This window comes from Neovison vison, chromosome 7 (assembly GCF_020171115.1).
Source record: "Neovison vison isolate M4711 chromosome 7, ASM_NN_V1, whole genome shotgun sequence".
Taxonomy (NCBI): Eukaryota; Metazoa; Chordata; class Mammalia; order Carnivora; family Mustelidae; genus Neogale; species Neogale vison.
This window is the reverse complement of record NC_058097.1, coordinates 149,194,080-149,210,364: the sequence shown is the minus strand read 5'-3', so window position 1 is coordinate 149,210,364 and position 16,285 is coordinate 149,194,080. Positions and strand designations below refer to the sequence as shown.

Here is a 16,285-nt window from a genome sequence, read left to right as displayed (position 1 = left end):
GAGCACAAGCAGACTGAGTGGCAGGCAGAGGCAGAGAGAGAAGCAGGCTCCCCACTGAGCGAGGTGTCTGATGTGGGACTTGATCCCAGGACTCTGGGATCATGACCTGAGCTGAAGGCAGCCGCTTAAGTGACTGAGCCACCCAGGTGTCCCCCTATTTTTAACTTTTGGGGAGACTCCATACTGTCTTCACCAGTGGCTGCACCAGTTTGCATTCCCACCAACAGTGCACAAGGGTTCTTTTTTCTACAACCTTGCCAATATGTTTCTTTCTTTCTTTCCTTTTTTTTTTTTTTTTTAAAGATTTTATTTATTTATTTGACAGACAGGGATCACAAGTAGGCAGAGCAGCAGGCAGAGAGAGGGGGGAAACAGGCTCCCTGCTGAGCAGAGAGCCTGATGTGGGGCTCGATCCCAGGATCCTGGGATCATGACCTGAGCTGAAGGCAGAGGCTTAACCCGCTGAGACACCCAGGCGCCCACCAATATGTTTCTTGTGCTGTTGATTTAGCCATTCTGAAGGTGAGAGGTAATACCTCATTATGGTTTTGATTTGCATTTCCCTGATGTTGAGTGATGCTAAGCATCTTTTCATGTCACTGTTGGCCATTTGTAGGTCTTCTGTGGAAAAATGTCTGTTCCTGTCTTCTGCCCATTTGTTAATCAGAGTATTTGTTTTTTGGGTGTTGAGTTGTATAAGTTCTTTATGTATTCTAGATAGTAGCCCCTTATTGGATACATCATTTGCAAATGTCTTCTCCCATTTAGTAGGCTGTCTTTTAATTTTGTGGTTGTTTCCTTTGCTGCGCAGAAACTTTTTATTTTGATGTGGTCCCAACAATTTTTGCTTTTGTTTCCGTTGCTTAGGTGGACACTTATATGAAGATATTGCTATAGCTAATGTCAGAGAAATTACTGCTTATGTTCTCTTCAAGGATTTTTATGGTTTTAGGTCTCATAATTAGGTCCTTAATCCATTTTAAGCTTATTTTTGTGTATGGTGTTAGAAAGTGGTCCAGTTTTACTCTTTTGCATGTTACTGTCCAGTTTTCCCAACATCATTTGTTGAAAAGACTGTTTTTTCCTATTGCATATTCTTGCCTCCTTTATTGAAAATTGACCATATAAATGTGAGCTTATGTCTGCGTTTTCTATTCTATTCCACTAACCTGTGTCTCTATTTTTGTGCCAGTCCACACTGTATTGACCACTAGAGCTTTGTAATACAAACTGAGGGTCCAGATTTGTGATGCCTCTAGCTTTGCTTTTCTTTTTCAAGACTGTTTTGGCTATTTGGGTCTCTTCTGGTTCCAAACAAATTTTAGGATTGTTTGTTCTAGTTCTGTGAAAAATGCTATTGATGTTTTGATAGGGATTGCTTTAAATGTGTAGATTGCCATGGGTAGCATAAACATTTTAACAGTATTTGTTCTTCCAATCTATAAGCATGCATTGTCTTTCCATTTTTCTTTTCACTTTTTTAAAGTAGGCGCCACACCCAGCTTGGAGCCCAATGTGAGGCTTGAACTCACAACCCTGAGCTCAAGACCTGAGCTAAGATTAAGTTTTGGACACTTAATCGACTGAGCCAACCAGGAGACCTTGTCTTTCCATTTCTTTGTCATCTTCAATTTCTTCCATCAGTATTTTATAGTTTTCAGAGTATAGGTCCTTCGAACTCTTTGGTTAGATTTATTCCTAACTACTTTACTATTTTTGGTACAATTGTAAATGGGATTGTCTTTTTGTATTTCTTAATTTCTTTCTGCTACTTTAGGGAGGGGGAGAACATGAGCAAGGAGAGGGGCAAATGGAGAGAGAAAGTCCTAAGCAGACTATAAGCTAAGTGCAGCACCCAACATAGAACTTTATCCCACAAATGTGAGAACATGACTTGAGCCAAAATCAAGTCTCATATGCATAACCGACTGAGACACTCAGTTGCCCCTTACTCCTTTAAATGTTTGGTAGAATTCACCTAAAAGCTGTCTGGTCCTTGGCTTTTGTTTGTTGGGAGTTTTTTGATCAGATTCAATTTCATAAGCAGTCTGTTCAAATTTTCTATTTCTTTCTGTGTCAGTTTGGTAGGTTATATGTTTCTAGGAATTCATCCATTTCTTCGAGGTTGTCCAATGTGCTGGCATATAATTTTTCTTAGTATTTTCTTACAATTATTTGTATTTCTGTGTTATCGGATATCATTTCTCCTCTTTCATTTGTGATATTGTTTGAGTCCTTTCTCGCTCTCTTTTTTTCTGGATGAATCTGGCTAGAGGTTTATCAATTTTGTTGATTTTTTTTTTTTTTTTTTGAAGAACCAGCAGGCTCCCCACTGAGCAGAGGAACTGTTTTTTTTAGTTTTTCTATCATTTGCCTCTGCTCTAATCTTTATTAATTTCCTTTTGCTGGTTTTGGGTTTTGTTTGTTCTTTTTTTGAGCTCCAAAGGTGTAAGGTTAGGTTGTTTATTTGAGATTTTTGCTTTTTGTGGTAGGTCTGTATTGCTCTAAACTTGCCTCCTGGAACAGCTTTTGCTGCATCCCAGATTCTGGAACATTGTGTTTCATTTTCACTTCTCTCTGTATATGTTTTGATTTCTTCTTTGATTTCTTGGTTGATCCATTCATTGTTAAGTAGCATGTTATTTAACCTCCATGTATTTGTGATGTTTATAGTTTTTTTTCATATGGTTGATTTCTAGTTTCATAGTGTTGTGGTCAGAAAAGATGTACATGACTTCAATCTTTTTAAATCTGTTGACACTTGTTTTGTGGCTTGATATGTGATCTATTCTAGAGAACGTTCCATGTGCACTTGAAATAAATGTGTATTCTACTGTTTTAGGATGGAATGTCCTTAATATATCTGTTAAATCCATCTGGTCCAATATGTCATTCAAAGCCACTGTTTTCTTGTTGATTTTCTGTTTGTTTCCATTGATTTAAGTGTTACTTATTCTCTTTTATAAATTCTCCACATTATAGCCTGAGTGATTTTTTTAAAAACATAGGTCTGAAATAACAATAAGAACAACACTATTTATGGAGTCCTTATTAATGTGCCAAGCACTGTTCTAAGCATTTGTGTACTAATCTATTCCCTATTTAATCACCATTGTTCCTTTCTAGCTTTGGTCGCTTTTTTTTGGGGGAGGGGGTGGCACAAAGTGTCTGTGACCAAATTTATCCCTGAGGCCCAGCACAGTCGGGATCAAGGCCCATGGATCACAGGGTTTCTGTGGCAGCCTTTTGGGCCAGTGCCAGCCATGGGATGGGCGGGCACTGAATTTGACATAGCTGCAGTGTTTTGTTTTGTTAAATCTATAAAAAAATTTTCAAATTTCTTCGCAAGGTATTCATGAACTTGACTCCAGCAATAATTGTCTTCTCTTTAAATATTAGCTTCACTGAGATATAATTCACATACAATTCACCCAGTGAAAGTGTACAACTCAATGGTTTTTAGTATATTCAGAGTTGTATAACCATCACCATGTATTTTCATCACCCAAAAAAGAAACCCTATACCTATCAGCAATCACTCCACATTTCCTCCACTCCCTCAAACCCTCAACCCAAACCTCCTAGCTCTAGGCTACTGCTAATCTACTTTCTGATTCTGTAGATTTGCCCAATCTGAATAATTCATATAAATGGAATAATAACCGTATAGAGTCTTTTGTGATTGGCTTCTTCCATTTGGCATGTTTTTAAACTTCACCCGTGCTATAGTATATATCAGTAATTCATTCCTTCTTGTGGTTGAATAATTCTCCATTATGTAGAGATAACACATGTTATTTTTCTATACATCAGATGATGCACATTTTGGTTGTTTCCATTTTTTTTTTTTTAAGATTTTATTTATCTATTTGACAGAGACCACAAGTAGGCAGAGAGGCAGGCAGAGAGAGAGAGAGGAGGAAGCAGGCTCCCCGCTGAGCAGAGAGCCCGATGCGGGACTTGATCCCAGGACCCTGAGATCATGACCTGAGCTGAAGGCAGAGGCTTAACCCACTGAGCCACCCAGGCGCCCCTGGCTGTTTCCATTTTTAAGTCATAAGGAACAATGCTACTAACAAACACTCATGTACAGGTTTTGTGCAGACATATTTTTTTACTGTTCTTGGGTATATACCTAGAAGCGGAATTATTGGATCAAATGCTTTCTCTATGTTTAACCTTTTAAAAGGAAGTGCCAGACTGTTTTACAAAGCAGCTGCACTATTTTAAAATCCCATCCCTGGGTGGTTCAGTCATTGGGTGCCTGCCCTTGGCTCAGGTCATGATCCCAGGGTCCTGGGATTGAGCCCCACTTCGGGCTCCCTGCTCAGAGGGAAGCCTGTTTCTCCCTCTCCCACTCCCTCTGCTTGTGTTCCCTCTCTCACTGTCTCTCTCTCTGTCAAAAAAAGAAATAAAATCATTAAAAATAAATAAATAAATACATAAGTAGACAAATAAATTTTAAAAATCCCACCAACCATGTATGAGGGTTCTGGTTTCTCCACATTCTCCCAACACTTGTGATATTTGTCTTTTTGATTACAGTTATTGTAGTGGGTGTGAAGTGGTATCTCATTATGGCTTTCATTTACATTCTCCTGATGGTTAATGATTTTTTAAAAAATATTTTATTTATTTATTTGAGAGAGAGACAGTGAGGGAGAGTATGAGCGAGGAGGTCAGAGAGAGAAGCAGACTCCCCGTGGAGCTGGGAGCCCGATGTGGGACTCGATCCTGGGACTGCAGGATCATGACCCGAGCTGAAAGCAGTTGCTTAACCAACTGAGCCACCCAGGCACCCTGGTTAATGATGTTAAATATCTTTTCATGTGCTTACTGATAATTTGTGTATCTTCTTTGGATGTTTTCAGATATTCTTTGGATGTCTATTCAGATCATTTGTCTTTTTTTTTTTAAGATTTTATTTATTTAAGGGAGACAGAGCGAGAGTAAGCAAGCATGAGCACAGGGCGGTGGGGAGGAAGGGGAGAAGCAGGCTCCCTACTGAGCAGGGAGCCCAACTGGGGCTTGATCCCAGGACCCTGGGATCATGACCCCAGCTGGAGGCAGAGTAACCCACTGAGCCACCCAGGCGCCCCTTTTGGTCCATGCTTACTTGGGTTATTTGCTTTTTATTATTGAATTATAGGAATTATATATATATATATGAATTCTTTATATATTCTGGATATGTCTCGTCATATCTATAGGTTGCCTTTTTATTTTCTTAATTGTGGCATGAAAGTTTTAAATCTTATAATCCAATTTACTTTTTTTTTTGTTGCAGACATATTCTGCTTTTTGTCTCTTATGTAAGGAATCATTTGCGTCATCTAAGGTCATGAAGATTTACTCCTGTTTTCTTCCTTTGAGAGAATGGAATATGCTCTAGCTCCGTCATCCATATGCATGTCTATGGTTGACGAGGTGAAGCATCTGGATGGACCAGTTGCTCTTCATAAAATATCCTGGTTCCTACGTTTGGAAAGGCAAAGATCTCAGATAGCTGATGATTGATTTCAGGGATAAACGTTAAACGTTAAAGGCCTCTAAGGAAAAGAGAACCGCATCCTTTCCACGGAAGCTACCCTTCTGATAGCAGTAAAAAAAAAATTTGCTTTCATAGGATCCTGGAGTTCCCAGCAGTTGTGACAGAACAAAGCTATTCCCCTGTCTCTAGTTTCTTCCTCCAATAAAGTAAAGAGAGATGACAAACCAGTTAGCAGACTTTCAACTCTATTTCTTCCCATCAAAAATGCACTCACCTCTCAGGAGAGGAGAAATCAAGTTCCTTTGATGAGGTGTGAGCAAATTGTTCTGGGGTCCATCTTGCAATGCTGCTGAGGAATGCAGAGGCAGGGAAGGAAAAGGGGCGATATACTGGGTTCTGTAGAAACAATGAGAAAAATGGTATGCCTGTCACCACAAATCCTTTTGGAACAAAGAAGTACAAATAAGTTTGTAAATTTGTGTTTAAAAAATTTATTGTATGTAGATAAATATAATTTGCTGAGTACTTTCTATGTGTTGAATGCTGTACTAAGCAATTTACGTGCATTTTCTTATTTGAACTTCACAATAATATTACAAGATAGGTACTATTATTATTCCCATTTTATATACCATGCTATCAGATTACTTTTTAGTTGCTTTATTTGTATTTATGCTTGGCTCTTCCAGCTAGTTTGTGAACTCCTGACTGGATATCATTTTACCTTACATGTGAAGTGGTATTTCTTACCTCATGACTACAGGGCTAACGTGAAGAAAAGACCTTCTCATACAGTGACTGTTTAACTCTTTGTCACTTTCTCACGCAGTCATGCATGAGAGAGATGCCCACCCTGCCAGAACCTGGGCCAGGCATGCATGATAACAGAGATGAAAAAAAAAAAAAAAAACCACCCTAGAATCTTTGTCTTGATAGAGCTCCCTCATCTGGGACAGTCTGGAAAATTCTTTTATAGTTAACTCCCTGAGTGTTCTTACTATCACTGATTCCCCTCTTTCCATTCCCTCTCTTTTTATTTTTTCTATAAGACAGAACAATGATTTTATTTGACAGTTAAAAAATATTTATTTTTAAAAGATTTTATTTATTTGCCAGAGAGAGAGAGAGAGAGCACAAACAGGGAGAGCAACAGGCAGAAGGGGAAGGAGGCCCTCCACTGAGCAAGAAGCTTGATGCGGAATTTGATCCTAGGACTCCAGGATCATGACCTGAGCTGAAGGCAGATGCTTAACTGACTGAGCCACCCAGGCATCCCAAAACGTTTTACTTAAATTCAATTAATTTAACGTATAATATATTACTGATTTCAGAAGTAGAGGTCAGTGATTCATCAGTTTATATAATACCCAGTGCTCATTATATCACGTGCCCTCCTTAATGTCCATCATCCATTTATCCCATCTCCCCACTCCCTTCCCCTCCAGCAACCCTCAATTTGTTTCCTATGATTAAGAGTTTCTTATAGTTTGTCTCCCTCTCTGGTTTCATCTTATCTTTTTTTCCTCATTGTTTTGTTAGAACAATGATTTTAGGGACGCCTGGGTGGCTCAGTCAGTTAAGCATGATCTGCCTTCGGCTCAGATCACGATCCCAGGGTCCTGGGATTGAGTCCAGCATCAGGCTCCTTGCTCAGCAGGGAGCCGCCTCCTCTCTCTGCCTCTGCTGCTCCCCCTGCTTGTGTGCTTTCTCTCTCTCTCTCGGAAAAATAAATAAAACCTTGAAAGAAAGAACAAGGATTTTAATGTAATAAGAGTTTTTAAAAAGTTTAACCAATGTGGTTTCAAACTCCATGCTGCAATTAATCTTATTTTATTTAAAAATTAAGATACAGCCATTTGTGACAACACGGATGGACTCAGAGGGTATGATGCTATGTGAAGTAAGAGAGAAAAACAAATACCCTATGATTTCACTTGTATGTGGAGTCTAAAAAACAAAACATTAAGAAAAAAGCAGAAACAGACCCATAGATACAGAGAACAGACTGATGGTTGCTAGAGGGGAGGGTGATGGGCAAAATCAGTGAAGTAGGTAGGAGATACAGGCTTCCAGTTATGGAATGAATAAGTCACGGGAATAAAAGGCACATCACAGAGAATGCAGGCAATGGTATTGTAATAGCACTGTATGATGACAGATGGTGGCTGCACTTGTGAGCATAGCATGACATATGAACTTGTCCAATCACTGTGTTGTACACCTGATACCTACGTAACCCTGTGTGTCAACTACACTCAAGTAGAAAATTTTTTTCAATTGAGATACAGTCAGTGTATTATAAAGTTCATCTTTGAAATTGTTCAATTCAGTGGTTTTTAATATATTCAGAGTTGTGCGTCTGTCACCCTTGTGTAATTCCACTTGGTCACCACTGTAATTTTTATCAACCTAAACAGGTCATGAGGTCATTATGAGACACAAATACATAATGTGTTTTGTAAGCTGGAGAGCACCAAACACATGTAAAGGATCTTACAGATTTGGCTCAGCAGAACGCTTACTGGTTAAGACCGTGAATCAGCATACGTACCAGCAATCCTGGGGTCTCTACCCCACGTCTTGATTGTTTTTCTTCTTTGAAGTGCATCAAACTTTCCAGAGGGGAGATAGCAACTTTTATCTGCCCCTGACACTCTCCACTGAAGTCTGTGATGTTGTACCAGCCACAGACAAACTGGAAGCCAGAAAGAAGCGGGGAGAGGTCCACTGAGGCAAAGCCAATCACCCTCTCCTCATCTGTGGGGGAAAGACAAGAACTGGGTAGTGTGGCTGGGCAGGTCTTGCCACTGACATTAGAGGCTGCACACAGAGAAGCTGAATCAGGAGACTGTGGGGTGTGTGTGTAGGGGCTCAAGTGATTCCAAAATCAACACTGAAGACATGCTTTCACTACCATGAATTCCCTTTTTGTATGGCAGGGAAAAGCTAGCAGATTTGAGTTTTATTCTCTTGATATAGGCAATTGGAAAACAACCTTAAACAGCAGTTATTTCTTTTCCCTACATTATCATGTCTCAGTGATTTTCCTCAGGGCAGTGGGTCTTGAAAGAAATCATTTGCAAGACCATCACCCTTGGAATTATGAGGGATTTGTTTTCCCATTCACATTTGTCTGTATTTTTCAAATTTTCTGTAACGTACATATGTATTATATTTAATTAAGAACAAAAGTGATACAAATCACAAAAGAAAGACAAAGAACCCTCTGGAAAACCAGTACATGGTGCAAAATAAGAGCTTGGACTCAGGTTTGTAATAGGGCGGCCCTTAGTGAGTAAGAAGACCCCTTGTTGACTGGATAAGCAACCATGCAATGGCCTTTGTTCTCAGACTCATTGCTTCTTGTTCCTCACTTCTGACATGGAAGTAGCTGGAGAAGAACAGGCTCCTCTCCTTCCACAAGTTCTTTATTGTATGGGCTATATTCCCTATAATGAATATCAAAGGCTGACTACCAAACGTGGACACCATTCTCAGTTTTCAATTTGCTCAGTAAGTCAAGGAATGCAAATTTCTAAGAGAAGTGGTCATTAGTTTTCCCAGTTTTTTGTACATTCCGCTGGGGACACTGAACTCATTACACACTAACATTTGTTTGGACAGTTTTCTCTTCTTTAGCCTAGGACCTACCTAAAAGCTAAGACCAAATATCATTCGCTTTATGTTTCCTACACTCTTCATTCCGGCATAAATCTTCCCCCATCACGAGGAAGTTGATAAACAACCACTGAGAACACAAATGAACTGCCAATGTAGAGTGGGACAAGGAAGCAGTGCATCACAACAGCTAATCTGAGTGTGGCTTTGATTTGAAAACACATTACTTTAACACCCCAAACCTTGTCTCATATACACAATGAGAAGGACTGAACAACATTTAAGATCCTCTTCAACTTGGACAGTCTTTTTAAGAGTCTATGAACGTTTGACACTGTGTTCCTCAGAGTAGAGTCAAGTAATTCTTACCCAATGGGAGTGAAGAATGATGGCTAGAACCATTAATTTGCACTCCAAAGATTTTTTTTTATAGCTTTCAAAGAAAAATAATCTTGTTTTATTTGGTTACCCACGCATAACCTATTCTTGATAGACTGTAACTTTAGGTAACAGGTTGAGGGTTTTTCCTAACACTACATCTTAAACATACCTGAGGAGAAATCAGGCTAAGTTGATCACTGAGAAAAATAATAGCTTTGAGGATCTCAGTTTAATATCATATTTAGTGGGACAACCCATCATTCTTTCTTTGCAGTTCTATGTTCTTATGATCTCAAACTTACTTCATACTTTCTTTACTTCAGACTCTTGTATTTGCTGTTGCCTCTGACTATACTCTGTCATGCCCCTTCATTTCTCAGCTGAAGTATGCTCCAGGAAGCCTTCTCTGACATCGTCAGTCTGAGTTAGATATTCCCTGCGTGTATTAGCCTAATCATTCTATCTTCTAATTGTTTATCTCCACAACTCCCCCGACCCCACCTGCAGCCAGGGGACACAAGCTCCATGAGGGTACAGACCATGTATGCCTTATTTTACCTTTGAATCCCTAGCACTTAAGCATAGTGCCTATCACAGAGTAGGAACTCAAATATTTATTGAATATATTTATTGTTTGCATAGCTAAGCCTGTGTGGAAAGGCTGGAGTTAAGGGAAGAGTGGCATTTACCTCCACTGAGAGACAGAGTTAGGTAAGTATGGTCAGTTGGGTAGGCATTTTCCCTATCTCCATTTACAACAGGGTTTTACAGGATTCTCTAGTGGTCTTGGAAGATAGGGAATTTTGTTCTTCTCTATACCAAATAGCCCTAACACAGTACCTGACACATAGTAGGCATAATAAAAATATCTCCATTTATTTAGCACCAATTATGTGCCAAAAATCCTGTAGGGCAGGTACTATTGTCCTAATTTCATTATTAAGGAAACAATGGCTCAAAGAGGTAAAGTGTTTTGGCTTAGGTCATATAAATTGTGAATGGCAAAACCAAAATTTGAATCCGGGTCTGTATTAAGACCGAAGTTACTCTTTTTTTTTGCCTTGTTATAGTAAGAGCTGAACTGAGGCAAACCCTAATCTGCCTGACAATCTGTGGGGAGTACTTTAGAGAAAAGAGAAGAATAGAATGCCAGGCAGAAGGGTGAAGCCTAGTTAAATACAGCAGGAATTCCTTATGTTGATTCAGAGGAAATGGATTTATGATCAGTTCTGCCACATTTACGACATTAGGTGGGGGTGGGGAACATGATAAGTGAATCCAAGGCAGGAGCATGGGACGAATTATCGAAATTGGATTCACAGCATGATTTCGAAACAGAAGCACTAGAGGAGAGACAGGTAAGTCTATTTCCTTTACACACTGACTACTCTCAGGTCTTTATTAGGTTCTGGGGTTAGCTGTGAAACTTACCACTGGCAAATAAAAACTGTAAGGCTATAGACTCAAAACAACTGAGGGTTTAGAAACTAGGCCCTAGCAAGATTGTTGAAGAAGCTGGGTTTATAGGAGGGATTTAAATAAGACAAAATTTTCTAATTACAGAAGCTGTGAGATAGCTGGATGTCCTCATTCACTCACTTTCCCCATCCAATGTTACCAGCGTGGTGAAGTACAAATGGTGAAGGCTGTATAGCCAGTCAGAACTGGGTTCAAATCCTGACTCCACTGATTAATAAGTATATGACCTTCTAATTTCTTTGGGCCTGAGTTGTTACATTTGTAACAATGAATGAATTAGGGGCACTTGGGTGGCTCAATGGGTTCAAGCCTCTGCCTTTGGTTCAGGTCATGATCTCAGGGTCCTGGGATGGAGCCCCATACCGGGCTCTCTGCTCAGTGGGGAGCCTGCTCCTCCCCCCACCTACTTCTGCTCTCTCTGTCAAATAAATAAATAAAATCTTAAAAAAAGAATTTAAAAAATGAATCAATTATGTTTTTACACTGTAGGATTAGAAATGTTTGTAAAGCTCTCAGCACACTGTCATTCACTAATAAGAACAATAAAAACAGATGGTTTTATCAAGTATCAGACACTCATTTAATTCTCCCACTGAAGTAGGTACTATTATTCCTATTTTATAAATAAAGAAACTGAAGGAAAGAGAAATTGAGTCATTCACCCAAGGTCATACTACCTTGTATGGGGTAAGAACTGGTATCTGAATCCCAGAGTGTAGCTTTAGAGTCTGTGCTCTTGATGTTGGATTACCCCTGTTAATAATGGTAGCTGAATAAAACTAGGTTCAAGGATCATGATGCCAACAGCTCTTAGAGGCTCTTGAAACAAGACTCTAGTTTTGTGTACAGCTTAAAAATGCTAGGGTCTTGGTTAATTAGCCAATCAATAGAAGGTACAACATCATACAGGGGGTTGAAATCACTTGTGTATGGTAGGGTGTACACTGTGACCGATGAGATATAATTGGAAAGGTGAAATGTACTTGGACTTCTGCACTAAGCAGAAAGTCAAACAAAATGACATGACTTCTAAGGATTTAGATTTCCTGGGAGACTAATGTGGCCTTCTGTGAGATTCCCTCTAACACACACATGCGTCCCTGCATCACAAGTGCCATGGTTATGGTTTCACTTGGTTAAAAAAGGAAAGGATTGGAAACTGTCAACAGGATGTGAGCTTATTTTCAGACAGATATTCACAGAATAGAGTTCATACCTCCTTTATGCCAAACTTTGAAGACCAGAGTTTGTTGAGGGTCCAAAAGAAGCTCTTTTGATAGCCTATTAAGAAAAACATCCACCATAAATTAATGGTGTAGGAAGCATCTGCCATATGAAACTTAGATTTGAAGAGCATTTTGTAGTTTGCAAAGCACTTTCCTAACATTTTCATTTCAACTTCATGGTCATCTCCGAGGATATAGTTTTACTTTCACAGGTAAAATGAGGGATGGAAGCTCAGAGAGAAGTAACTTGCCAAGACTTGAAATCAGGCTCCCCTGATGTAGTACTTTCCCACCTGATGGTATCTGCCACATTCAAACTCTCTTTCTCAGGATGAGAGGGAGTGTGGAGAGGGAGCTCCTCAAGATGTAAGGAACAGTTTTACTGAAGCAGAGCTGGGATTCTTTTTATTTAATGTGGAAAACAGAATGTAAGAAGGGAGAAGGGGGGAAAAACAACATCCACTGAGTGCCTACTGTGGGACAGGCACAGTGCCTAGTATTTCATATATGTGTAATCTGCACAGAAGCCTAGACATTGGCATTATTATCCCTGCTTTACAGATGATAGAAGTGGGATCAGAGAGGTGAAGTGACTTGCTCAAGGTCACTTGAGAATCAGTAAGTGGCAGGGCTGGACTTAAAGTTTAGTTTGTTTAATTCTAAAAGCTACACTCTACAGAGGAAAGTATCAAAATAAGAAAGTAATAATAATAATAATAAAAATAAACTATCCATTTTCATATCAGAAAAGAAGTTGATATGCAGTTCAATAAACACCTCTAACACATTTTATTTAAGAAATGACTTATACCATTTTAAATTACAAAGATTTGGAAAGTTCCACACCAGGTGCCATTGCTTTAGGAGGAAATCCAGGGAAAACTAAGAGATTTAATTTCCTTCCCTGGGGAACTGAAGAGAACCCACTTCAAGACAACAGGAGGCACTGTGATAAAATGAAATAAGTACTGTGTCAAAAATCTGAATTCTACTTGGTGTTCAGAATACCCACCTCTGCATTCCAGCTCTGCTATGGTTACTGAGTGACCCTGGAGACTCAAACATTTTGAGCCCTGGTTTTCTTACCTGTTAAATGGGTTATTTTCTACCTATGAGGTAGAAAATAGGAGCATCAAATGAAATAATTTTGTGATAAAGCAACTGTAAACAGAACCTTTACTCATTTTTCTTCTCTTCTTTCCTCTGCTACCAACAGACTATGTAACCTCCCTGGTCTATAGTCTTAAATTTGAAGTGAGGGGATAAAATTAGAAGACCGTCAATGTCCCTTTGTCAAGCTCAAAATGTTACACTCTGAATGAATAAATCACCTTCAATTAGAAGCTTTAGCCCTCTAGCCTCCTCCCTTTTAAGGCAGATTTGATATTTTAGATCAAGTACCTGGCCATAATGGCGAGAATTTCTATGATTTCCAGTAATTCACCATAGATAGTACTGAGTTGTCACTGTTAGAGTTCTAGCTCCTGACTCAGGTTGGCCTCTCAAATTTCAAAACACTGGACGTGTGAACAACTGCTGGGCTCAACTAGGTATGGAAACACTGTGAGAAAGCAGCAGATCAGACACCATGTGGTGTGGCTAGTGTTGGTGGACAAGTGAGAAACCTTATAAAAGGTGATGCAGGATAAAGATAATGGTAAGTTGTTATACTAGAACTCACACTTTCAATGACGATGAAACAGATGTAATGAAAAAAGGGAGGACAAGCACTGGGCCCGAATGTCAGCCCCTGACCTCTGAACTGCACTGCAGCATGACCGACAGGGCTCCACCTCCAATTCTTTGAGTCTTCCAAAGGACATCTAACATTTGTGGAGCACCTGTTTTGTACCATAAGGTCATTTTTCTAAATGTCACCTAATTTGGACCTCACAATAACCCTGTAAAAATTAACCCCACTTTGCAGATGAGGAATCTGAGGCTCAGAGATACAATTTAGTTTGTTTACACAGCTAGTAAATGAGATGGGACTGGAGGCCAGGTCTCTCTAAAGAGCAAAGCCCAGCCTCTTTCCAATGCAGCAGAAATCTTTTTCAAGGATGTACAATCCATAGCCTTTCCTGAAATTAGTTTGCTATTATCTTCTTCCCCCAAATAAATTGTGTACATTCTTCAATACTCAGCTGAATTATCTTATTTAAAATAAAAAGCTTTCCCTGAACTTCTAGGTTAATCTAAATTATCTTTCTGAGGCACTAGAATCATTTTTTGCTACTTTTACAGCACTTGTCACATTCTAATGTATATTTTTCCAGGTAGACCATGAGTACTGCAATTGCAGGGACTGTCTTAATCGTCTTTAATTCCCAGTCTCTAGAACAGAGTGGGGCATCTAAGCGGTTTTCACTGAATAATTTTTGAGTTGTACTGAGCTCAAAAAGAGTTAAAAAAAAATACTGCAGTAAGCTCTTTAAACCACTACTAACTGTGAATTCATAAGCACCAGGATTAAATAACTGCTTGATAAGAAAAGCATTTTCCAGGTCTGCTTAATATTGTTCCCTTTGTTATATCCCTTGATCTGAGTTTGTCTCCTGGAACAAAAAGGAGATTCTGGAAGGCTGATGGGATATCATATAATACAAACCTTGACTGCTGTTGAAAATTCCAGATGGGGGAATCTGTGTTTTCAACCACATGGGTGTAGACAGGAGATGGATCATCAGCAGTTGCAAAAGATACACAACAACTGGGTATCAATACTTTCCGTTCTGTCAAGGGACTCCCTGAAATAGAACACAGTGGAATGACTGACTTTAGGGTGTCAGAAAGAATGTGCTAGAAGCCTTCCATTATACAGGTATAAGCAGGACCATTTCTAGCCTTCTCCTACCTTTAGGTCTTTGCTTGAGCTATTATTCTCTGTATCTGAAGTGTTTCTAGTGTCCTTTCTGCTACTAAAACTGTCCTTTCAAGGCTCAGTTCATAAATATTCCCCAGTGAGGGATCACTCCTCTCATCTCTGTATACCTTTCGGGATGATGGAAAATACTGAAGTGAGAAGAAAAAGTAGAACTGCAAAACGCCCTAGACTCAGGAGTCACACAATCAATGATCAGCTCTGCGGTGCATGTTTTGTGGGACTTCAGGCAAGGCAGCTCTAGGCCACAGTAAGACAACCAGGGGATAGAGAGGTAAAGTGGATTGCTCACTGCACATCTGGCTAACTAGCGTCTGTAAGACCCGGCCAGGTTTCCTGAGTTTCCAGGGTTTTTCCATTGCAATAGGTCTAATTAACTATTTGGTTAAGAGCTCCCCCTCTGGCCTGGAATGAATCCATGGTAACTTTTCCCTCAAGTGATGCCCAAATTTGCGTATTAACAAAAACTTAGTCCAGTTCCATTAAAGGAACATTAACTGACACTTTTCTCTGTGATACACACACATGCCCAGAGGAGTCAGGTTTGATTCCTGATTGGAGACAGACACACACAATTAAAATAAGAGAAAGCACAGGGAGCTTTGGGAACCCAAAGGGGCTTCTAACCGTACCTGAGTAGGTAAAAGAGAACCTCTAAAGACTGATGATACCGTAGATAATTTTGGTTTTTACGAAGTATAACTTAGATTAACCTAAATAATTTTACCTCTTTGTTCCTCAGTGCCTTATTTGTAAGACAGGGCTGGAGACACTTGTCATGTTAGTGTAAGACTACAACTCTAACAAGTACTCAAGGTGACTCATAAAGAAAGGGTCTTCAGAACTTTCTCTAACAAAAATATTCAAGAAGCTCTTATTTTCAGAACCAGGACCACAATGGGGATAACAGAAAGTTCAAAACTCCTTCAGATTTAAGCTCTGCTGAGGGCAAAACTCATAATTCAGGACTGTTTGGAGATTTTCTGCATGCAACCTTGTACGTAAAATGATTTTCACAAGAGCTTGGCAAATTATGGCTGATTCAGACAGTGTGGCATGACTTGCCCTCAGCTACATGTTCTCAGATGATAAGAGTCAAAGAGAATCTGAGAGATGAACTTGTATGAGCATCACATTTTATAGTTGCGGAGAAGGGAAATGGGTTTGCTCAGTCATAAAGCAAGTTCATGGCTTAGCTAAGGTCAGAAC

The 16,285-nt window shown here is 39.5% G+C and overlaps 1 protein-coding gene and 1 non-coding gene across 8 annotated transcripts in view; both read right to left on the bottom strand.

Moving 5' to 3' along the window:
* C2CD3 (C2 domain containing 3 centriole elongation regulator) overlaps nt 1–16,285 on the bottom strand; it is a 146,306-nt gene that overhangs the window by 31,985 nt on the left and 98,036 nt on the right. For all 7 annotated transcript variants that reach the window (XM_044258562.1, XM_044258556.1, XM_044258558.1 and 4 more), the window contains 4 exons: nt 14,804–14,942; nt 12,186–12,250; nt 8,043–8,248; nt 5,766–5,887 (listed from right to left, as the gene is read on the bottom strand). In XM_044258562.1, coding sequence (XP_044114497.1) covers nt 5,766–5,887; nt 8,043–8,248; nt 12,186–12,250; nt 14,804–14,942 — 532 coding nt within the window. The remainder of the gene's footprint in view (nt 1–5,765; nt 5,888–8,042; nt 8,249–12,185; nt 12,251–14,803; nt 14,943–16,285) is intronic.
* Nucleotides 3,163–3,299, bottom strand: LOC122914872. The gene has a single exon (XR_006385936.1). It is a non-coding gene; the product is annotated as a small nucleolar RNA SNORA5 (small nucleolar RNA).